The following is a 25,997-nucleotide window of genomic DNA, read 5'->3' as shown; positions in this document are numbered from 1 at the left end:
CTTCCTATTTAAACTAAAGTTATTGAGGTAGATATATTACTTTTCATTTAACCCTCATACTTGTTCCACTATTACATGGAGGAACTTCTGTCTTCCATTTCAGAATTTAACTAAGGCTTATAAATTGGCAGTCTAACGTTAATAATGCAAAAATTAAAATAAGTTTAAATCAGTATTTAGCAGCTAGAGGGTAAGCAAGGAGAATTTCCAAGATATAGTTTAGTTCTAAAGTTCACAACTATTTGTATATTCTATAACCATGTTTGGTATATTTATAGTTAAATTATGGCTATATTTTCTAATTTTCTTCTAATAGTTCAGATTATCAGTTTCGGTTTACTTAAGCAGAAAATGCATGGTATCATTTGTCAATATATATAGCTCCATTTCTCTCTAATTGAGCAGGCCAGCAACCACTGATTAATTGTTAACGTGACTGCATCACTATAGCCTGAAAAGCGAAGCAGTGATCTTAAGGTGGTTATCAGTTCCATGTTTGGACCACATTTGACTATGATTGGTTAGTAAAATAGCTTAATATGTTGAACAGGCATTAGGTGGAAGATACGGAATTACGAGTAAACATTTTATATGTCCATTTATAGTCATAGCAATAGCAAGATGATCACTACTCGGAGCTATGTGTGCTGCATGGGCTGTTCTACATCTACTAAGCTAGTATTCTATTTTCAGCCATGGTGATAAAAGCTTATGTGATGTTAACATAAATTCCAGCTTTTGCATATGACAGTGGTGGCGAACCTATGGCACGGGTGCCAGAGGCAGCACTCAGAGCCCTCTCTGTGGGCACACGCGCCGTCGCCCCAGTCCTAGGCCTTCAGCTGGGTTTTATAAAATCTTTTCACTTTAGGCCTCCGCCGCCATGTGCAAAAAAAAAAAAAGGTTCAATCAGTCAATTTCAGTTTCTCATGGGGAAAAAAAGATCTTGCAAAGTTGGAATTGATTGATTGAACTTTTTAGTCCCGCCCAGTCTGCTGTTACCACTGCAGCCACGCCCACCCAATTGGCCATACCCGGCCAATGGGCCACACCCAGCCAATGGGCCACACCCACCCAGCCCTCGATGATGCATAAGTGGATTTTGGGTTGCAGTTTTGGCACTCAGTCTCTAAAAGGTTCGCCATCACTGGCATATGAAGTGGTTGTATCAGGCTGGCTTTTGCCTATAATAGTAACATTTCTTGAAGAACAGCTCTTGCTTTGTAGTTGAATATGGTTTCTATATTGTTGTGCTACTGTAATATTAGAAATCGATATTCCCTATTCAGAAATTTAATTTAGGTTTGATTCAAGTCAATGTAGGGATTAAAGAAATAACTCAGAAATTTAATTAGTTGACTCTCTCATCCACCCATCACTTTTGATAGAGTTTGAAGCCTTATGACAGTGTTTCTCAACTTTGGGAACCTTAATCTGTGTGGACATGCTGGCTAGTTGAAGTCCACACAACTTAAAGTTTCTAAGGTTTAGAAATTCTGCCTTAAGATAATGTCATTCCATTTGAGACATTTTGGCAAACTACATTGATTTTGTTATTACTCATGAGATCAGAAGATTAGTAGGTCGTTTATATTAACCATCTTTACAAATAATTAGTTATTCCTTCAAATCTCATTTTTTTCCTTTGGAAAAATTCATTTTATTAAAATTTCATATCTGAGAAGGTGGATAGTCTGTTCACCATAGTGAATTGTCTCCTATATTGATAATGGACCTGTTTTGTTTTTTTAAAAAAAATCCTTTAACTTAACTTGCTTATTGTTAACAAAGCAGTTCTTTTTTTATTAACTCAAAAGCACACCCACTCAATTAACAATGTAAAAACAAAGAAAATGAGATATCAATCAGGTTGCTAGATTCCTTATTTGTTAGGTGGGCAAACTGTGGACAACGAATTCATATTCTAGCATTGTGACTGTTTTCAGAATAAAAATTGATAATAAAAATCTTGAAATAATAATGATTATTTATTACCTTTATATGCCACCTAACTCCTAGTGATTTTGGGCAACTCACAGTAATCAAAGAAATTACAATAAATCAAATTATTTTTTTAAAAAGATGGAAAGTGCAGAAGAAGATGGAATGAAGCAAGGGGTGTCAGTCTCCATTGCTAAAGACCTGGGTGAAGAACCATGTCTTCATTGCTCTTCTGAACAACAGCAGAGTTGGGGGACCTCATTCTGGAGGGTAGGCACTTCTTTGTAGATGTGCTTCTGGGGTCCTGAAATATGAGATTGTAATCAAAGGAACCCAGAACATGCCAACCTTGCACGATCGAAGTGGTTGGCCAGATAGTATGGGAGACAGGTGGTGTCTCAAGTCACCAGGCCCTAAGCCATGTAGGACTTGATAGGGGACAACCAGGTCTTTGAATTTCATTCAGAAGAAAACTGACTAATTTTTAAAGAAAATCCAAAGCTATTTGGAACAAGAATTTGATTGTAAAATCATTTCATTGCTATTTTTTTGTGTGGATAGTAGTTATTTAAAAGGTGTAATCTTGTTCCGTCTTTCTTCCAGAAGTTTGAAACCGCATACCTAGGAGTATATGCAAGTATTTGTATCCATGCACTGTTGACTTTCAGATCTCTTAAAACTTTTGCAATAAAACAGCAACTTAGCCTCATTTGTCTTCATTCTTCCCTTTCTCTGTATGTATCTTTTAAAGGGCTATTCTCTGAAAAGGTGCTCTGGGTAGCAGCGCACATTTATGGGAAAGTAAAAGCTTCCCCCCTCCAGTATCCTTTATAGCAATAGAACAAAGTGTGTAACTTTCATGAAGCACTGAAGTCACTTGGTATCTCTGTTTAGCACACAAGCTCCGCTATGTACCTAAAAGTCAGAGATAATCCTCCCAGTTTACCATCGAAAATGTAAAATTTAATCTTTGAAAATCATTTTACTACATACAAAAAAAGCTTGCAGGACCATTCAATTCATACAATATGCTATTTACCTGCTGTTGTATCGTTCATACACATTGCTACAGACAAAGAAATATAAAGAAGGTATTTGGCTGAAAGTTGATACTCCTTTGTACTATCTTTATATTAAATGTTTTATATTAAAATTATAAAAATAAAGCCAGGAGCCATTTTTACTTTCTTGTTGAGAAATTAGATAAATATTATATAAATTTGTAATTCTTAAAATGATAAATATCCTTTAAATTCTTCTGTATATTCTCATAAAAGACTATTGGAAAAAGAACTTTGAAGGCCAAAGAGAAGCCAATTTAAGAATTTGAGTTGGATGATGCATGTTTAAGGCCATCTGTATAGAATGATAAGTTGAGAAGAATCAAAGAGTTTATTTCTGTGCTGATAAAGCCACATAGTTTAATCACTGATTAATTTCCATTATTGATTTATTCTGGAAAAACAAAGCTGATTTTGTATATATTAGTCACAATGAAAGATATTGGCAAAAACTTAAATCTTTTAAAACTTTACTATTAGCACTGTGCTGTAACTTTGAAAGTTACTTTTACTTAAAGATAGCTGAGTGATAAACATTCAGAATCTGTTTTGGTACACAGTATATTTTCTTTAAAAGAGAAAAATTGTCCATTTCTAATGTATAAACCATGTAAAATATATAGCAGCTTCAGTATTTAATGTATAAAATGGCTTGGATTTTTGATTAACTATTTTTAGAGACTTACAGATAAATAAATATATGAGTGGAGGGAAGCAACAGAGTATCTTAATATGTTCTCTCTCTTTCAGGTATGGCCTCACAAGTCTTGGTCTATCCATCATATATTTATCAAACTCAGCCAAGTGCCTTTTCTAATGTGAAGAAACTGAAAGTGGAGCCAAGCAGTTGTGTGTATCATGAAAGAGCCTACCCACAGCTCTATTTGAATGGTAACAATTTTGGAATCACTCAGCCTCCTAGTAGGGTTGGTGCTTTCTTGCAGGCTACAAATATATTTGACAGACCTCAAAGAGAGACTTTTTTGTTGCAGACCAGCACTGTTGATTTAAAAACTATTGCAGGTGCTACAAAAACCTTAGCAGTGCAGGCACAACAACCTCAAGTGGAAGCACCTTGGCCTGGGACCCAGGAAAGTGAGTTGAACATCTTGGACCGTCCCCAGCAATGTGGATTGAAGCGTAAGAGTGAAGAGTTAGAAAATCAGAGTGGCGCAATGCAGATTGTTGATGAACTGCCTATATTGCCTGCTATGTTGCAAACAAACTTGGGAAACCCAATGACAGTTATGACAACTACTGCAGCTTCAAAACCAAACGGTACCAGTGGTGATGGAGATTATCAGTTAGTGCAGCATGAGGTATTATGTTCTGCAAAAAATACTTACGAGGTTCTTGATTTCCTTGGGCGAGGGACTTTTGGCCAAGTTGTAAAGTGCTGGAAAAGAGGGACAAATGAAACAGTGGCAATCAAAATCCTGAAGAACCACCCATCTTATGCACGTCAAGGACAAATAGAAGTGAGCATATTAGGAAGATTAAGTACAGAGAATGCTGATGAGTTTAATTTTGTGAAAGCCTATGAGTGCTTTCAACATCATAACCATACTTGCTTAGTTTTTGAGATGTTGGAACAGAATTTGTATGACTTTCTGAAACAAAACAAATTTAGCCCTCTTCAGCTAAGGGTAATTCGGCCTATTCTGCAACAGGTGGCCACTGCACTGAAAAAACTAAAAAGTCTTGGTTTAATACATGCTGACCTCAAACCAGAAAATATTATGTTGGTGGATCCAGCACGGCAGCCTTACCGAGTTAAGGTAATTGACTTTGGATCTGCTAGTCATGTATCAAAGACAGTCTGTTCAACATACTTGCAATCTCGCTATTACAGGTATGTACCTACTATCTTATAACTGAAAGTTTTGAGTTTTCTGCACTGACTTATGTAACTAAATTAGTTTGTTTTCCAGAGTCCAAAATGCATAAAGTTTGGTAAGAATACTTCTTTAAATAGCTTCTTGCAGTATTTGATTAATTAAGTAGAACTTTATGGTTTTGTTATGCATACAGATCCTGAGAAGCACATAATTAGAATAATTATTAGATATTAGACTGGATAATTAAAGAAGTATTAGCTTTTCTGACTATGTTTTTTCACTTCCAGTGTTGAGAGTATTGTCCACCAGGAAATCTGTAAAACTAAAAATGCTTTATATTATTTTCACTGTCAGCTCCAGGCAGCTTAGATAATAGAGATGGTAGATCATGAAGTGATAGTTGGCAGCTAGCCTTGATGAGTCTGCTTATGCACCATGTAAAAACTTGACATTACATTGAACGAACAGCATGAATACTGTGTGAAAAAACGCTATGTACAAGTGGAAACAATTAAGTCCGTATTCTGAGATCATCTGACTGGGGAAATAAAGCACACTCAGGACTGATCAACACATTGTTTGCAGATATCAAAATAGTTTCTAATTTGTTCTGAGATTTTGGGAAAGTTTCCAGAATAGCCAGCAAAGGTATTTTGTTCAGGTATGTATATGAAGAGCATTTTGGGACCGACTTTTTTTTTTCTTGGATAAATAAGCCTGGTTTTGTCTGCCTGTATTCCACATTGTTCATTGAGCTAACAGGTAGTATTCTATAACAGGGCTTTTCAACCTTTTCACCCATTGTACCACTTTTAGGATATGGCAATAGCCAAGTACCACCAGTCGCCTAGCAAGGTGTCGAAAACTTGACCCACAAAAAAAGGGAAAAAGTGATAAAGTACAGGTAGTCCTCGACTTACAACAGTTTGATTAATGACTGTTCGAAATTACAATGGCACTGAAAAAAGTGCTCCCCAAGGCACAGCCGAGCAAGACACCTGCCCATCCAGCAGCGCTCTTCCTCCTGTCCGAGGTTTTCATTGTTGTGAGCATTTCTGTTGAGGATTGGTAGCAGAGGTGGGGTGGGGGTGTTTGGTTTTTATTCCACCTATCTGCTGGGTGGTTGCAGCAGGTTTTGGTCACTTCACATGACCCTGGGACACTGTGACCGTCATAAATATGAATCAGTTCCCAAGCATCTGAATGTAAATCACAAGACCCTGGAGATGCTGCAACATTCCAGCTGATCGGCGCTTCTTCTGGGCTCAGCAGAAGCACCAGGATCAGTGCCGAGCTCCAGCTGGAGCCTGGTGCTGTTCCTGGCGCTTCCACTGAACCCTGACAGCCCCGAAGAAGCGCCGATCAGCTGGAAAGCGGCACTGATCCTGGCGCTTCTGCTGAGCCCTGATAGCCCTGCAGCTTCAGCCATCTCTCACTCAGGCTTGTGCGGTGCTGCCACAGCTCATTCCCCTCCCTGCTACCACTTTTCTAGGATGGTCGCGTACCACCTGCCAGGTGCCAATGTACCACAGGTGGTACCCGTACCACTGGTTGAAAAGTCCTGTTCTATAACTTCTTTACCCCTTTTTATATAATGCCAAAGTTCCTTTGATTAAAAATCAATGACTTGGTTGTCCACCATTTCCAACGAGGGGAAAAAAACCCTGCAATGTAAACTTTTACAAAAGAAGTCAAACTTCATTCGCCAAATATAATACAGATATGTATGACATGGTCCTGCTCAGTTTGCTTCATCATACCCCTCTTATAACCCTCATAACTCTGAGACAAAAACTGTCTCTCCTGTAATCATCTATTCCTTCTGGGCTAAAGGAATCCTAATACAAAAAGCAGAAATTATAATGATTTTAATTCCCTAACCATCCTTGTTATGATTTATTAATCAATGGCACTCAGTAGGAAAGTGGTAACTTCATCTGTAAATGGTACCAGGTCATAGGGAAATGTAGTCAGGCAGAAATTGAAGATCAGGAATGGGACAAGAAAGAAAAAAAATTCTGATACAAATATAGCTCCAGCATTGCTCTATTCTGAAGTTGAAGGTTTTTCTGTTTATGAATGCAGAATCTTCTCTTGGCTCCAGCTGCTCCTTAAATGGTTGGAAAGGCTGTACAGTGATCCAAATTCCAAAGAGAAAAGGTAATTAAGAGATTGTATGGGTGTGTAGATTGCACCTGTTGATATCCCCTTCAAAAAGTCTCATTTAAGAAGGTGTCAACAAGTGTGTATGTGTACCAATACATGCTCTGAATTACTTTTTCTCCTTTGGAGTCTGGATCACTGTGTCATGGTTCCGACAGACAGAGACAAATAAAGCAGAACTCGGAGGCGTGGAAATTCCTCAAAGAACATGTTTCTTAGTTACAAAGTATTGGCACATCAAAAGTGAAACCAAGTCTGAAGACACACGTAACAGTTCACCAATACAGTTAAGAAATCCCACCTCTAAAGCTATGCAAGCAACTACATTCCCCAATACATCTTCTTGGTCGGCTTTTCATGAAACACTCAGCCAGCAGTCTCGGAAGCAGCCGATGACCTTGGTTTCCATGGGACAAAAGATTATTTTGACTGGCAATCTCCCTTCCCCCCTTTCTATGTGTCAACTGAAAATGAATAGGGAAAATGCCCACAGCCATGCTCATTTTCAAAGTTGACGCACTGTGCAGCTGATGGTTAACTGGATAGAGAGGTTACTATAAGTAAGGACTTGTATTTGAGGACACCTCAGCCGCCCTGAGTCCGTAAGGAGAAGGGCGGGGTAAAAAATTCAATAAACAAACCTGTTACTGCTGAGGAACTTATTTTTACACCCAAGCACCCTGAACTCCCAGCCTTCTGGTTCTGGATTTTCTTGGGAGACTTTTCTTGGGTCAGTTAGCTGTTGGGTTCTTGCATTACTGTATAGATGACAGTCATGATGGGCCCTTCTCCATAAGTCTTATAAGTTGTTGATACTCTGCCTCTTTCTCTAAGGGAATTTTGGGGGATCCGACATAGGATGGACTCTTAAATGTGTTTTTCTAAGGTTTGCAATAGTTTCTGAGTGATTGGATAGAGAAAATAATATATGAAAAAATATAGGTAGTTGTTGCTTAGTGATCATTCACACTTATAACAGTGATGAATAACTAACTTTACAGCCAATCCTCACATTTATGACCTTTGCAGGTCTGTGAAGGAAAGCTACAGTAAATTCATAAGCACAATCATGATTTCACTTAGCTTTGTTTAATCACCAAGTTGCCCTTCACAATTTTGATTGCTAAATGGGGGGACTAACTGTAAAGAATCACATCCTGATACGTCCCCTTTTAAAACACATTGCCTGTATCAGAATACTTTATTTGGTCAAGTGTTATTAGATTCCCAAGGAATTTGTCTCCTATGTAGAAGTTCTCAGTGTACATGCAAAGCAATGTACACCACCACCACCACCACCATCATCATCCCAATAAGATGGAGTAAAGAAAATAATAAGGGTAAATGATAATAGTACAGTCATACAACATCTATGGTCATTCATTGAAATTTTTAGTGGTGGATTTACTATATTGTGGAGAGTCCATGTCTTTAACCGAGGAAAGACTGTTGGCTTTCAGACAGTACTTCAGTTAGTAACAAATAGCTTTGAAGAAATGTCATTTGTATCAATGGATATAATTTCTAATGCATTATACAAATAATTCATTGACACATAAATGATGTAAAGCAGGGGTTACCATCCTGTGGGCCATGGCCCACTACTGGGCCGTGGCCTGCTGGCCACCGGGCTGTGGAACAGGCTGGCCAGTGCATGCACATGTGTGCGCACTCACCCCCACTCGTGCTAGTGCCATTGCTGCAGTGAAAATGGCACCGCATGGTGAAAACGGGCAGTGCTAGCGAGTGTCACACCGGGTGCTAGCACTGCCCCGTTTGCATCGCTCGTGCTTGTGGCCCTGTAAGCTCGTAAAATGCTTCCCCCTCCCTTTCCCTCTGGTCCGCCAACCAAGAAGGATTGGAGACCTCTGAGGTAAATCACAGTGGGAAAAAAAGATAAATCCAGCCAATTTTGTATCATTAGAAATCTATCATTACAGACATGTCAAACACAAGGCCCGGGGGCCGGATGCGGCCCGCGAAGTGGTTTCATGTGGCCTGCGAAGCCATCCTGGAAACAGTGAGGGAACGGCCCCGCTGCCTTGGCCCTGGCCCAGGCCGGCCGGGAGCCAATGTACAATTTTGTAGTGGCCATCTATGCTGAAACGCATTCAGTCTTAGCTCCACAAGTCTGTCTAGAAACAGTGAGGAACCAGCCCCTGCTGTGTCGGCCCCGCCCCCTGGGTGCATGCTGGGGAGGTGTCACCCTTTGTGAGGAATGAAGAAATGGACCATGCCTTGGCACTTGCCCTGGTCCCCCCCCCTTCTGCCAGAGACCCTCAGATCTGTCCCACTCCTGCCCAGGCCCCCACAGGCACCCTTGACGCGAACGATGTAGAGTTGACCACGCCTACCCAGTAGGCCAAACCCACTCCATCCATGCCCACCCAGTAGGCCACACCCACCCTGGCCACACACCCCCAAGGGCAACCACAATGCTGATGCGGCCCTCAATGAAATTGAGTTTGACAGCCCTGACTTATTACTATCAGATTCCATTGCCCAATAGTTCCTAAACTCTTTGCTATCACACCTCCTTTATTGTATATATGTATTGTATGTGTAATCTTACTGTATATTCTTCCCCTAGAAACCCAAATACCAACAATGAAAACGATACTATGGAAAAAGTGAATCTAAACGTTTTTTCATTACTACTCCTGGATTCTTGTCTACCTCTTCTAAAGGGAGGTATACCTCAGTTTGGGAAACCCTGCCATATACTGAAAAAGTTTGAAAACCTCTAATTTATAGCAAATTATTTAGCTGAAAAGTTATTTTTTTAAATATTAAATAGAAAAATAGCAAGACACTTCTTCTACAGCATGTATTATGTGTATATGTATTCTATATTTATCATCATGAAGTTTCTTCAAAATTTTAGTTTTTTAAAATTTTATTTTATTATAATGTTGTGAACCACAACACATTATTTCAGTGCAGATTTAAATTCAGTAATGTTTATATAACATGATTAAAATTATCAACATTGTATTGAAAATCTTTAAAATATTGAACAGAAAAATAAAAAAAGGAAAGTAAAAAGTGTCAGTGTTACAGGCATAAAATTATTTTTTCATCCAAAGTTGAGTATAGAGTAAGATAAAAAAGAAAGCACCACTGTAATTCACTTTAGACTACTAGTCATATGGTAATAGTTAAGAACTGATTATTCAATTATAAATTTAAGATAATACTTGTACTTTAAATTAACCACCTATAGTAACAATAGATTTTTAAGCTAAAGGGCTCTTTGGGTGTGGGTTTATTTGCTGTTTTGTGGGATCAAATCCTAGAAATATGGAGAAAAAGCAATACGTGAAAGCATACATACTATTGTAACTGTAACTAGGAGTGAACTGTTTATATGTTGAAACAGTATATGAAGAATTAATGATGGGAAGGGGAGTTTAAAATGGAGGAAGTTCATGAACTTGGATATCTGTTGAGAACTAAACAGGAAATATTTTAGGTATCTCCTTTGAGTCTTGCTGTCAGAGAACAACCTCTAGAAGCTGATCCAAGCTGCAAAAATTATTTAAACTCCTATATACATTTCTTTTTGAAGAAATGAACAGCAACAATGCTAGTATTAGGATTTTCCAGTTCAAGATTAGATGAAAAATGATATTATGAAGGTTGATTGATTAGTTGTTTTATTAGAGTGGCATTTACATACCTGGTGAAAAGTAATTTTAAAATAAACCAGCAATAATTTTTGACCCTTTGAATTGCTGTGTCATTTTGGACAAACATAGTCTAAATATATTGATTTGAGAATGTTTTATGATTAGTCCCACAAATAAGGTGAAATTAGATGTGGGCATTTGTTTAGACTTAATGACAAACTATAGATGTGAAACACTGTATGTATGATATTATGAATGAAAAAAATACCTTTGTTTTTCACCTTTCATCTAAATCCTAGTGTTGCTATGATTCAGTTAACTTCCATAAATGAACATTTCCTTTTGATTTAGTTGCTCAAGGACTATTCTGAAATACTTTATTTGGGCTTTGGAAATAAAAACAAGAGTGCAGCCATTGATGAAAAAAGCGGTGCATGAGAACAGGACCAAGATTCCTCTGTAAACAACTTGAGCTGGAATGTTGCCTCAGATGTTATTCTATCACTTTGAACTGTGCATCACTGAAATGTTGTGGGGGTTAGCTTAAAATAGGCAGGGGGTGGTAATCAGAAACTGTTGACTACTATAGATGGTGAGGCTGCTTCATCGCTGCAGTGAAATAAGCCAGAAGTATATGCAGTTAAGTGTGTTCATTTTGCTCAAGGTCAGTCTGCTCAAAGTCAGCTGCTATGTTTGTAAGTGTAGTTACTGTCAAGAAGGCCTCAGCTATTATGTGAGTAAAGGCAGTTTGTTAAGTTAGGCTGCATTTAATTGAAAAGCTTCATCTGACAAGAAGTTGGAGGAGGATGACCTTGGGTGGGGAGATGATCTGGGCTCTACTTTTTTTTTCTTATTCAAGGTTGAAAACATGATCTGGTTCAGCTGGCTGGTGTAAATGTAAACAAACTGAAGAGGGTAACAATTAAATATGCTGCTGATTAACAGAGATTTTATTGTTTTGGCATTTGGGTTTTCTCAAGTAGCTTACCTAAACAGATACATTTTTATTTTTATTTTGAATAATAAAGTAGTGATATAATGGTCAAGGTGTTCAACCCAGGAGACCTAGCTTCAAGTCTACACTTGGGCATGGGAGCTCATTGTTTGACTTTGGGTCAGTCACACATTTTCAATCAAATCTGCCTCATTATGTTGTTGGGGAAAATTTAAGGAGCAAGTATTATGTGCCACTAAAGGCTTATGGAGGAAGACTGAAATAAAAATCTAATAAATATGAAAATAAGGCATTTCCATAGTTTTCTCATATGCATCTCTTGTTTTTGCTCTTGCTGTAGATAGGATTTGATATTTTTTTTTCTTTTAATCAAGACATCTTTAGGCTCATTTGCATAAATGTGTCCTTTTTCTTCTTCTTTCTGCTTTAAGTCAGTCTCTGATTACGTTATTACGCCTGGGCCTCCCAGCCTTTTGCAATATCAAAAGAGATTGAGCTAATCTAATTTTAAGATGAAGGATGCTCCATAAGGTGGGCACCATAGCAGAAAAGGCATGTCTCCTGGGATTCGCCAAATGTAGGCCTATAGCCAGTGGGACCTGTAGCATGCCATGTTTTGCCAGACCTAATGGGGCAAGTTGATACAAGGGAGACATCCCCCAGGTAGCCTACTCCCACGCCACAAAGGGCTTTAAAGATTAAAACCAGCACCTTGAATTGGACCTAGAAGCAAACTCACAGCTAGTGCAGCTTGCAGAGCAGAAGTGTAATATACACTGGGCATTGCCTATGCTGATTTATTCTGCATTTCCAGGTACTATGTAGAGTGCATAGTCCAATTTGGAGGTGACTAGAACATGAATGATTGTAAGAAGGACCTGCCAATCTGGAACTGACACGGTGCACAAGATGAAGCTGTGCAAAGGACTTCTTACTACAAATGCCACCTGTTCATTTAGCAGGAATCATGATCCTACAAGGACTCCTGGATTGTACAGCCATATCCAACATCAAAGGTGGCATGGTCCTTGAACCAGTGGGCCCCGAAAACAAAAGTTTTGCCTGGGTTTAACTGAAGTTTCTTGCTCCCCATCCAGACCTTCACAGCCTCCAGACACCAGGATAGGATATTTATGGCATTGCTTAATTCACCAGGGTGGAGATATATAATTTGGTATCATCACCATACTGATGATGGGTATACTCGTAGCGAACCTATTACACCTGACCGGACTTTCAAATAAATGGGTGTTTGAGTAGAGCACCTAAACCAAGAAAAAGAGTCTGGATTCTATATTTAAGCTGGCCAGTTTCATCCACAGAATTTTTCTATGTATAGAATCGCAAGCCGCACTAAGATCTATAAATGCAGTAAACAGGTTTTTGCAATTTGTTAATTGTTTTGTTAAGAGATGGTGTAAAGTAAAACAATTGTCTATTGTGGAGGCTCGGGTCTGAATCCAGCTTGTTCCTCTACCAAGAGATTTCTTTCCATTACCCAGTTCTGTATTTTGTTCAACAGATGTTTTGTATACATTTTAGCCACAATTCTAATAAGGCTTATAGTTTTTTGAGTCAGCTTTGTCTCCCTTTTTATATAGGGGGACTATACTGGCAACTTCCCAATCGACTGAAATGCAACCTGAATAGCCTTGCTAATAATAGAGCATACCAATCAATGAGTCTTAAAGAGCTCTGGAAGTAGAAAATCTTCTCAAGGCATCTTATTAGATTTTAGACATTGAAAGATAAATATGATTTCTGATTTCTGATATTTCAAAGGTTAAAATGTCAGTATGTTTGTATGAGAGGCTTTTGTTAAGATTAGAAAATAGATTTGCATAAAAATCCTTCAAAATTGAGGCTGGAGTAGGAATATCAAATTGGAATTTACTTCCTTCAATAAACATGATACAGCATTCCAGAAGAAAATTGAAATTGTCCCTTTTGCTGAAACTTCCAGATCTGATCTAATTCTACAGGGGCCTTTTTAAAAACCTAACAGTTTACAATCATTCCCGAGTGAGAACTTAGCATATATCTCTATTGAACTTAATTCTGTTATTTTCTTCCAGTTTTAATAACTATCAAAAAAACCTATTCTGTCTTCTACTTTGTTAGTTTTCCAATAGTTACATGTCATTCTAAAGAAAAACAGAAGGATGTTTACTCTGAAAAGATTTGTTTTTAAAACTCTGCGCTAATTTTGAGTGATTAGTTTTAGGGAAAATTCACTCAAAATAGGAGATGATTAGCTCTGTCTTTTTTCATTATTGATTATACTTTTCCCATTTGCACTGAGCAGATAGTACTTATTCTTTAATCTAGCTTTTATTTTGAACATGTAAGAAAAATCTTTGTTTTTTTGCTTTAGATTTTCTGACACCATCTTTATAAATACAATTTATCTGTCTGTAGTTTTCCTTTCCTGCGTTTATCTTTTTTTTAATTTTCAGATCTCTGCTAAATTTTTGTACATTGATTTCTTCTCCATTTTTCCTACCCCTTCTTGGAAAATAATACCTTTAAGTATGGTTTTTTTGTGTATTTTTCAAGTGGTTGTTAGGTAACCATACCGATATTTTGTGTATGTACTTATGTAAATTCAAATGACAGTAATGAATAGATTGAAATGCTTAACTGCATATAAGATACTTTAATTTTTTTTCAACTACATATTTTATACAGATATTGGAAAATGAAAATAATATCAAAATTGAAGACTCGTAGTAGTTAAAGACTGTTATGCAAAGCATAAGTTTTGTGCTTGGGATATGTGTGGAGAATAGAAATGGTAATGTACCTCAGTCCTGGTCAATGCTGATAGAAAAGATAATAAAAATTGCAATCCAGCAGTATCTGGTTAGCTCTATGAGGAGGCTTCCACATCAAGGAGCACACCTGAGGCTGGAACAATGCTAACACTGCAATCTAGTTGACAAATGCAAGTTTCACGTGTTTCACAACTAGCAGTAGCAGAAGACATGAAAATGCACACACATACGCATAGTCAGTGCTTTTTTTCTACCAAAAAAAAAGGTGCCGGAACTCACACACGTCATACAACCCGCCTTGCCTACCCTACAACGTTCCATCCAAAAAAGGTGCCGGAACTCCGTTCTGGCCGTTCTATGAGAAAAAAGCCCTGCTCATAGTATATATTTACTGATTTTTATTTAAGCTGTATCTTGAACCTTTAAGACCTAATGAATTTACAATTTACATAGAACCTATTTCTCTTCAGCTTACTGCTTATACTGTTTGTTTCTATTTTATGTGAAATATTGCTGATCTTTTATGTAACAAACCACTTGATTGGACTTTTATTAACCAATTAGTAACTTTTATAATTCTTATATATAATTTTTATAGAAATTAATCTTTCTGTAAGCTAGAAGCTAATTGTTCTTTTCTGTTTTGTATTAACACTTTCTTCTTTGCTTAGCAAGTTATTAAAATACTTATTCTTTCAGAAAGAAGCTATTACATATTATAATAAGTGTATATTTGAATCTGGAATATTGATGTAGAATTTTGATTCAATCTTGGGGTATAAATACCTGTTGAGATGTAGACAAGCCAGAGTTCATGCATTGCATATAAATGTTAAGTTAAATGCAGGAGAGCTATTTCTATAGCTTTTATCGTATCACATCATACCAGTTGCATGAGGCAGCATATACATTTAATAAATAAATAAAGTAATAAAAAATGTTACCAAGAGACGCCAACTAGGAGGATTTGACAGAATATATTCTTGGCTAGTTTATATAGTACACTAAGCCATTGTTTGCTTAATTGTCATTGAATAAACACAGTTCATTAGATTAAAGAAACTGGTTTACAAGCCCATTCAAAGTCGGAGGTGGAATTACCCTGAAATAAGCTTATTCCTTATTAAGACATATGAACCCAGCCATTGCTAAATGATACACTAAAAAGTTATGTGGTCTCAGCTAATTTAGCTAAGATACTTTTTTTCAAAGTTAAAGAGATTGCTTAGCTTGTTGGCTTTAGAAGATCACCAGTGGTGGCAATTAGAATAAGTGAAAATGCACATTAGATAACTTGAAAGAGAGTCAGCATTCTTAAATGTAAGTGGACCCATAGGAAAAATTAATGGAAGGAATATTATATGCCCAAAACAATAACCAAGATAACCTTATCCATTATTTTAAAAGATTTCAGTTGACTTTACTTAAGGAAAAAAATAATTTAAGGAACACCTTCTTGTACATTATTTATATTGGAAGGAGAAATCCTTTTACTAGTGAATCTGAAATTTTCAAGGTGGGGACTAATTAACAAGTCCTCTAGGGTTATGGATCTTGAACAAAGTCTGTTCCAGGCCTGCACAACATATGGCCCATGGGCAACATGTGGCCCACCAAACTGCCCTGTGCAGCCCACCAGTGTTTTTTAAAAACTCAATAAATTCACCACCAGATGTCGCCACCACCAGGAAGGATCTGCTCCTGCTGCCCAAAAGAAACCCTGCCAAGCGCCTCCAATGCCTCCAGGCCTCACCGACATCACCAGCTCCAGTGTTGCCAGCGCTCCACTAGCCACCAAACAGCTGATCGACAAGCCAGGTATTACTTTGTGGCCTGTGATTATTTTAAATTTACCAGTGTGGCCCTTTTTCCTCCACAAGTTGTGCAGGCCTGAATCTATTCAGTCCCCAATCTATATTCGCTGGTAAAATGCCCAAAGTGAAGTAGTACAACCAGCTCTTGGGATGGTGTGAGAGAGTGCATATAGTAACGAGAACTGGTAATCTCTATAGTAACCCTAGAAAGCCAGTGTTTAGTCTGTATCAGTTCATAGGGCTGACATGTCTAACTGATTCAAGTCATTTCCCCCTCTCTGTCTCATAATAGATCTACCAGAATTCCACATATTATTTATACAGTATGGCGGTTTTAGGACCCTATATTGGCTAGGATCAAATGAACATAATCTATGATTGTATCAGCAACATGCTCAGGCACCCTCAGAAATTTTCATAGCAATAAACCAACATCAACTAGTTCCATTAGCTTTTGTCCCCCCGCCCCCCCATCTTGTACATTAGAATAGGAAATTATGATTTAAATTTTACAAACAAACTATCACAGAAAAGAATTATCTCAGTTGGGCCTTCCAGTCTAAGGAGGGTTCATAGGGAAAAAATGTGTCCCCCAAAGGAACTTTCTATCTAAAATTAAGGTAATTCCACTCTCATAAAATGTAAGGAACTATTGTTCCTACTGAAATTTAACTGTAATATTTTGTGATTATAAACTCTAGTCTTGCATTATGTTTTATTAATCAATTTCTAAACGCCCCATCTCACCTTAGTGATGGGGCAGTTTACAAATAATTATATAATTTAAAACTTGGTATATTGGATTTCATTTTATTAGATAAATTTGAGTTACGTGACTCTTGAATATTGATGGAAACAATTTTAAGCTTGACTTTGCAGAGGAATAACGTATTTTAACAGATATGCATATTGAATAGGAAAAAAAGCTTGATTGTTTTGTTCATGAAAGGATGAATTAATACTATCTCAGTACTGGAGTTTAACCATCAATAGCGTACAGGTAGTTCTTGACTTAGAACAGTTTGCTTAGTGACCGTTTGAAGTTACAACAGCACTGAAAAAAGTGACTTATCATTTTTCACATCTACGACCATTGCAGCATCCCCATGGTCACGTGATCAAAATTCACACACTTGGCAACTGACTCACATTTAAGACAGTTGCAGTGTCCCAGAATCATGTGATCCCCTTTTGCGACATTCTGACAAGCAAAGTCAGTGGGGAAGCCAGACTCACTTAACATCCATGTTACTAAGTTAACAACTACAGTGATTCATTTAACAACTATGGCAAGAAAGGTCATAAAATAGGGCAAAATTCACTTAACAAGTGTCTTGCTTAGTAACAGAAATTTTGGGCTTATTTGTGGTTGTAATTCGAGGACTACTTGTATTAGTCCAAAAAAGAGGAAAGACTTTCTTAGGGAAATATACTAATTATGTAGGTAAAATTATCCCTTATTAAAATTATATGTAAACATGAGCATCATTTAGTTGTATCTAAATATTTATTGAATAATGCCATATATATTTACTGAAGTATATATGATCAATTTTAAAGGATGACAGATTATTCTGTTTCTCTATTAAATAAATACAGACATCAGAATGCATTTGTCTGCAATACAAATTTTTGGCCAGCATGTTGGCTTCTACTCAATCTGTCACAAAAGTTTCTGATACGTTAGTTTATTATTTACCGGTAGTTTAAAATAATAGCTGGAAAATGTTCTGTCATATATACTGACTTGATTAACAAGTCAGAAACTAATATTTCGTACAATACATTACTGCAGCTTCTTGCAGGAAAAGGTAACAACTGCAAACACAACACCTGAAATGTAATTTTTAAAATCAGTTGGTAGAACTCTACTTATTTTAAAAAACCTTTTCGTACATGAATGAATTCTAGGTACTCTTACCTGCCAACTTATAAGGAGGGGTGCCATCACTTGAAAGCTCATATAAACTTTCCTAAATTTAGTGATTGAAAGTAATAATTACACATGGGCTTAAATTAAGCAAGATGGGAGGCTGACCCACAAGTTGTTGTTAAAAGAAAATTAAAAGATACATAATCCAAGAAGCTTTGTTAAGTATGCAAGGGACTAAGAAATGGGTCTATGACAATTCGCCACAGCCAAATAGCCACAGCCAATTTGCCACCACCACCTTGTTGCGGTCAACTCACTGTAGGACAACTCATCATGGCCAACTCACCGCAGGACAAGAGTTACACTAATATCAAAGAAATGGTGGAATGGAATCATTAAAGAAGGGATGCAAAAATAGGGGCAAAATGAAATGTGAATGACAAAATTTAAAATAATTTGTAATTTATTTTGAATAATTAAATTGAATTGTTAAATTGCCCCACAGCAAGTTGTCCCACAGAGAGTTGGCCATTGCAAGTTGTCCTGCGACGGGTTGGCCGTTGTGAGTTGTCTGCGGCAAGTTGGCCATGGCAAGTGGGCCACGGCGAGTTGGCTGTGGTGAGTTGTCCCTTTCTGCTAAGAAACAGTGACAAAAGATCTGCCCAAATGTGCCTTCTTTCAAAAAGATCAGCAATTATGAAAATAGAAGATACTTATTCATACATAATTGGAATGCATCAAAACGTTGCCACTTAGTTTATAAATTAGACTTCCCAAATTGTTAAAAATGTATGGTCTTATATAGTCATAATAAAATCATCTTGTGATTAGATGTTATTATTTTATGTGAATTATGCCTGTATGATCATCAAAAAGCATTTGATTCTGAAAATATAATCTGAGCCTCACATGTATGATTAACATACCAATGTAAACATTATTGGGAAAATATACATTCATGCTAATTAGAGGCTGCAGGAGAAATCCCTGATTTATATTGGGCATGCAGAAGGGGGCCTTCTTATGCATTGCTTCCATCTACAGAGTATATTTCCTTGAGGGTTGTCTTTTATTTCCCATTCCCACTACTATTAGAAAATCTGTGAATTCAAATCCATAGATCAGTGATTTTATTACTTGTGTTTTACCCTATTTACACTTAGTGTTTTTGTTTTATACACGTTAAATTAAAAATCACCCAAGTGCTCCATTTGAATAGAATGGAAATAAAACTAGTCCTCATTTAGTGACAGTTCACAGGTACAAGTGTGATGTAAAAATAACTTTGTGATCGTTGCACGTCTGTAAAGCAAAGAAAACTAAGTAAGATCACAAGCACAGTCGCTATTTGGCTTAACGACTTAACTTGCTAGTTACAATTGTAGCTAAGCAAGGATTATCTGTAAGTATATTTTTACCCCCCAAGTTAAAGAAGTGTTAGTCTAAATCTGGATATAAAAGAATGGTTTGAACTAATTGGAGTTAGCTGGTTTATGTTAAATTACTTTGGCAAATAACAAGTGAACTATTGTATGAATGATAATGCATCTATAATTATTACCAATTTCTTCAAAAAAGAATAGGTAAATAGCAACAGGAATATTTAGAGGAAGCTACTTCAGTTTTAGTCCACTTGTGATTCTGCACTTTCATTACCTGCCATTCAGTTTGCTCATTTATGACACTTGATAGCAAAATGTGTCACCTGAAACAAGAGATACAAATTGATTTACATTGTTGACAAATTAAATTTGTGCACTATTGCTTCTTTTAACAATATCTCCTCATGCAAATTCTGTGGAAATGTAGTACTTCTAGTAGAACTCAATAAAAAGGTGTAGATTTTGACTCTTTCCAGGAATAGGATGAAAAGACAAAAGGAAGCTTCATTATAAAAGATAATGTGCATCGTATACAGGTAGTCCTTGTGTTATGACAGCAGTCGGGATTGGGATCGCTATTGCTAAGTGATGCCATAAAGCATAATGTCACATGACACATTGCTTATAGCGGCAATCGAGACGGGGGGGGAGTGTAACTTGAGACATGTGGGTCATTAAAGCAGGAAATGGGGGGAGTCCCAGGTAAAGAGTGCAGAGGTGCTAACAGGAGGGTGGAGAAGAATCTGGAAATCCTGGTGCAGATTGCATGTGAATAAGGGAGTGGAGATGTTGTAGATGGATGCAAATTCGGGGAGGAAGGCAGGCGCCGTGTGTATAAGCAAAGGGGAAAAGGAGGATGCAGCGCGCGTGTATATGCAAGAAAAGAGGGAAGGAGGGGATGGCATATGAGAGTGTAGAAAGGCATGGGGGAGATGTATCTAACTGACTTACAACTTTTCCTGCTATATCCCATTGCCTTTGCTTGTTGAAAGTTAGCAAGGAAGGTCACAAATGGCAATCACATGACTATGAGACATTGTAGCTGTAAGTGTGAGCTGGTTGCCAAGTGCCTGAATTTTTTTCATGTGATTGTAGGAGGGTGCTGTAACAGTTGAAACATTGAGGACCAGTTTATTAGTCCCATGATCCAGTGCCAACATAACTTTGAACAGTTAAGTGAGGGTTACCTCTACATACATTTGGCACCATTGCAGGGTGACGGATGGGTGGGCAGATGGAATAAATGAATGAATACTAACTGGTTCAGTTCAGTCTTTATACCCTTTCTTTTTCCCTCCCTCCCTCCCTAGAGAGGACAGTTTCCAAGTAATTTATACACTTGGAAGTTTTCAGGCACATATGCCATTAATTTTGGGAGGTAAGCATTTTGGAGTCACAGATAGCCTATCCATGACCTATAAACATGTTATTTGTAATTGCTAGGAACTATGTTTCCATTAATCATACATGGTTGTGTGAAAATACATATTTTATAGAGATTGTTGAAAAATAAGTATGAATATGTGATTTGATTATGGTTATATTCGGGATATTGGGTACAATCTTGGGCACCATACTCCAGAAAGGATATTGCACAGCTAGAAAGGTACAGAAAGCGGTAAGTCAAATGATCACCTCCAATAGAAAGAATGATTTCAGTCTTTAATAAATCTGTCTATTCATTGGTGTGAAGCATGAACCAGTACAAAATGTGAAATACGTTAATTTGTTTAAAAGATAAAGTAGGAAGTTATAAGAAATACATTAAATCATTATGTAAAAGAAATGAATAGGGTAATTTTATATTAATGGAAGAATCTACCCAGAATATTAAAAACATTCCAGAGTGATGACATAGGGGTATTTGTCATCCTCAGAAATATTTTTTTTCTTGCTCCATAAAGATTAGACTAAAAATAGCAATTCCATCATTTCAGACATAGTTACACTGTTTAAATTCAAAGTAAAAGAACCAACCACAACAAAGACCTTATGCTGCTACCATTTTTGGCTTTTCATGGAGAAATTTCTTCACCATGGGTGTCACACCACATTAGGATGTGAAGCATAACTTTTAAATATTTAGGAGTTCTATTTTTCAAGATGGCATAAGTTAAAGTTTCTGAGTTAGCAGCTGTCTTTGGTATTCCTTTTGCAAACCTTTTGAAGAGTCATTTTGATTTGCATGGCACCCCACTGGAATGTCACCCAGGCATTTTTGAAAATCCAGTTATTGTTTCTGTATTGTAATAAATATCCAGAGAAAGTAATGAATGGGGTAGATAAGAAAAATCCAGATATAAGCTGAATTCTTCATAGGCTTTTACTGCAGAAAAGAGAAGGTTATTAATATGCTTACATGCTAACTATCAACTAAGAAAAGCATAGCCCAAACACTGAATTCCTCAAATAGTTTATCACGAAGCAAGATAACATCCAGTAGGCAACTTCAGTGTCATGTAAACTGAATTAAACTGAAAAAGGAGGAGGAAGGCATAATGTAAAGTTCTTTATGTTGCAGGAACAGAAATTCTACGTGGCTTGATATTTCAATATTATATGTATGTTTTTATTATTATTTATATATAAAACCAATGCAATGAGCCATTGTGCCACTTCTGTTTTCAGAGCACCAGAAATCATATTGGGTTTGCCATTCTGTGAAGCCATAGACATGTGGTCCTTGGGCTGTGTGATTGCTGAGCTTTTCCTTGGATGGCCACTATATCCAGGAGCCCTTGAATATGATCAGGTAAAAGAGACTGCACTGGTGCTATAAGAATACTTTTTTTAATTGTTTAAAACTGTAATTTGGTCAGTAGGGAATTTAAATTTCATTACTGTGATAAGAAGTGTATGAAGTATAAACATATTATGGTAACTGAGTTAAATGCACATCCAGTCAATAGTAAGGCTGTTCCTGTGAATTTCAAGTACAGGTAGTTCTTGGGTTATGACCATTCATTCAGCAACCATTCAGAATTACAAGTGTTGAATGAAGAGAACTTAAGATATTTCCTTGGAGTTGTAGCATCTCTGCAGTTACATAATCATGATTTCCAATGTTACCTGCCAGTTTCACTCAAGCAAAGTCTGTGGGGAAATTGGCTGGAATTAAGGTCCTTGCTTAATAAATGCTGCCCTCATTTAACAGAGGCAACCAGGACTAGAATATAGTTAGACTGAATTCAATAAAAGGGTTTTCACTTATACAGTTTTCTGGATGAACTGTATAAATGTACAGGTGAATAATGTAATTTGAAAAGCAAAACTATAACAAATAGTTAACTGTATAACTGTACATATAAATTCATGAGGAAAAAACATACTGCTAGTTTATATCATATGTACATCTCCATATCATTCTAGGCTTGCAAGGATAGAAGGATCTGTAGCTCTGTATTTTTAGCATGTCAGTAGTATTATTATTATTTAGTCAATTTATATAGCCACCCACCTCACAAAAAATGACTCTGGGGAACTTACAAGAATAGCAGTTAAAATCATATCACAATATAAAAACATCAAATATTTATTTATTTAAACCATTTATACAGCCACCCATCTTATAACCAACTCTGGGTGGCTCCCAATCACAACTTCAAACAACAAACAAAACCATATTAAAACTAAACACATTAAAAAAAAAAACCTGGCACCAAGTCAAACTCCTGATGTGCAAGTATCTAATCTTATCCCAGTGCTTGGAGAAAAAGTCAGGTCTTCAAAGCTTTACAGATTACTTAGGAGGGTAGAGGCAGAATATTCCATAGGGATCAGCATTTTGATTTGCACCTGGAAAGAAACCAGAAGGTGGTGCAGGTCACGCAACATAGGTGTAATATGGACAAATCTGCCCCCCCCCCCATTATTGTGCACATTGCTTCATTCTGGATCAGTTGAAGTGGCAATTCTACGTGGCAGCTCCTTATAGAGTGCATTTCGGTAATCCAAACAAGAGGTGATCAAAGCATGACTAACCATGAGCAAGGCTTCCAGGTCCAGAAAAGGACACTATTGGTGCACTAAGTGAATATGTCCAATGCCCTCTTAATCAGGACTGCCAACTGCTCTTTGAGCAGGAGCTGTGACTCCAGCAGGACCCCCATCCAGAGTCACAGATGAAGTATCATAATCACTCCATCTTGCCAGGTTGAGCCAAAGCCAGTTCTTCTCCATCCAGACCCTTACAGCCTGCAGGCATTTGGCTAGCACTGCAGAGCCTCATTTGGCTAGCTGGCAATGGAGATATCATCAACATACTGATATCAAACCCCATATCAATGGATGAGATCCCTTAGAGCAGGCATGTCAAATTCGTGACATCACACAACGTATCCCGACTTTTTCCCCATTGCTGGCAATGGGGTGGGCATGGTTTCGGTGTGACGCATGTGGCCTGTGGGCTGGCAGTTTGACATGCCTGCCGTAGAGGTTTTATGTAGATGTTAAAAAGAAGGGGTGAAAAGTATTGCAGGGGCCTATGGCTTGACATCTCCTCTCCTAACAGCACTGACTAGAACCACCTATGGAAGAAGGAGAACCACTGTAACACAGTGCCTTCCATTGCCAACCGCTGAAGCCAGTCCACAAGGCTACTATGATCAATGGTATCAAAAGCCTCTGAGAGGTCTAGAAGGACCAGAATGGTCACACAATCTCCATCCTGAGTCCTCCAAAGGTCATTGGATGTGACCAATGTCATTTCAGTGCTGTGCCCTGGTCTGAACCCATCCAGGGCCCTTTGTAGTGTATGCCAGTCACCCTCTCACCAACCTTCCCTAAAAAGGAAAGAGTGGAGACTGGATGAAAGTTGTCAAAAATTGTGGGGTTCATAGATGGCCTCTTGAGAAGAGGGTGCACCACCACCTCCTTCAGGGCAGGTGATACCACTCCCTTCTGGTAAGGAGGCATTAATCACTGCCTGGACTCAACAACATGNAGTCTGTGGGGAAATTGGCAGGAATTAAGGTCCTTGCTTAATAAATGCGGCCCTCATTTAACAGAGGCAACCAGGACTAGAATATAGTTAGACTGAATTCAATAAAAGAGTTTTCAATTATACAGTTTTCTGGATGAACTATATAAATGTACAGGTGAATAATGTAATTTGAAAAGCAAAACTATAACAAATAGTTAACTGTATAACTGTACGTATAAATGCATGAGGAAAAACATACTGCTAGTTTATATCATATGTACATCTCCATTTCATTCTAGGCTTGCAAGGATAGAAGGATCTATAGCTCTGTATTTTTAGCATGTCAGTAGTATTATTCATTATTATTTAGTCAATTTATATAGCCACCCACCTCACAAAAAATGACTCTGGGGAACTTACAAGAATAGCAGTTAAAACCATATCACAATATAAAAACATCAAACATTTATTTATTTAAACCATTTATACAGCCACCCATCTTATAACCAACTCTGGGTGGCTCCCAATCACAACTTCAAACAACAAACAAAACCATATTAAAACTAAACGCATTAAAAAAAAACACCTGGCACCAAGTCAAACTCCTGATGTGCAAGTATCTAATCTTATCCCAGTGCTTGGAGAAAAAGTCAGGTCTTCAAAGCTTTACAGATTACTTAGGAGGGTAGAGGCAGAATATTCCATAGGGATCAGCATTTTGATTTGCATCTGGAAAGAAACCAGAAGGTGGTGCAGGTCACGCAACATAGGTGTAATATGGACAAATCTGCCCCCCCCCCATTGTGCACATTGCTTCATTCTGGATCAGTTGAAGTGGCAATTCTACGTGGCAGCTCCTTATAGAGTGCATTTCGGTAATCCAAACAAGAGGTGATCAAAGCATGACTAACCATGAGCAAGGCTTCCAGGTCCAGAAAAGGACACTATTGGTGCACTAAGTGAATATGTCCAATGCCCTCTTAATCAGGACTGCCAACTGCTCTTTGAGCAGGAGCTGTGACTCCAGCAGGACCCCCATCCAGAGTCACAGATGAAGTATCATAATCACTCCATCTTGCCAGGTTGAGCCAAAGCCAGTTCTTCTCCATCCAGACCCTTACAGCCTGCAGGCATTTGGCTAGCACTGCAGAGCATCATTTGGCTAGCTGGCAATGGAGATATCATCAACATACTGATATCAAACCCCACATCAATGGATGAGATCCCTTAGAGCAGGCATGTCAAATTCGTGACATCACACAACGTATCCCGACTTTTTCCCCATTGCTGGCAATGGGGTGGGCATGGTTTCGGTGTGACGCATGTGGCCTGTGGGCTGGCAGTTTGACATGCCTGCCGTAGAGGTTTTATGTAGATGTTAAAAAGAAGGGGTGAAAAGTATTGCAGGGGCCTATGGCTTGACATCTCCTCTCCTAACAGCACTGACTAGAACCACCTATGGAAGAAGGAGAACCACTGTAACACAGTGCCTTCCATTGCCAACCGCTGAAGCCAGACTAGAACCACCTATGGAAGAAGGAGAACCACTGTAACACAGTGCCTTCCATTGCCAACCGCTGAAGCCAGTCCACAAGGCTACTATGATCAATGGTATCAAAAGCCTCTGAGAGGTCTAGAAGGACCAG

At 37.8% G+C, this 25,997-nt stretch overlaps 1 protein-coding gene across 1 annotated transcript in view; it reads left to right on the top strand.

Annotated features, from left to right (window-relative positions):
* Positions 1-25,997, top strand: part of HIPK3 (homeodomain interacting protein kinase 3) — a 61,358-nt gene that overhangs the window by 13,761 nt on the left and 21,600 nt on the right. Inside the window, exons 2-3 of the mRNA XM_015831515.2 lie at positions 3,753-4,854; positions 22,059-22,182. Coding sequence (XP_015687001.1) covers positions 3,755-4,854; positions 22,059-22,182 — 1,224 coding nt within the window. The 5' untranslated portion in view covers positions 3,753-3,754. The remainder of the gene's footprint in view (positions 1-3,752; positions 4,855-22,058; positions 22,183-25,997) is intronic.

The sequence above is a fragment of the Protobothrops mucrosquamatus genome, unplaced genomic scaffold, assembly GCF_001527695.2.
Source record: "Protobothrops mucrosquamatus isolate PMUCROS unplaced genomic scaffold, P.Mucros_1.0 scaffold_19, whole genome shotgun sequence".
NCBI lineage: Eukaryota > Metazoa > Chordata > Lepidosauria > Squamata > Viperidae > Protobothrops > Protobothrops mucrosquamatus.
The sequence above is the reverse complement of the archived record's forward strand: the minus strand, read 5'-3'. Positions and strand labels throughout refer to the sequence as shown.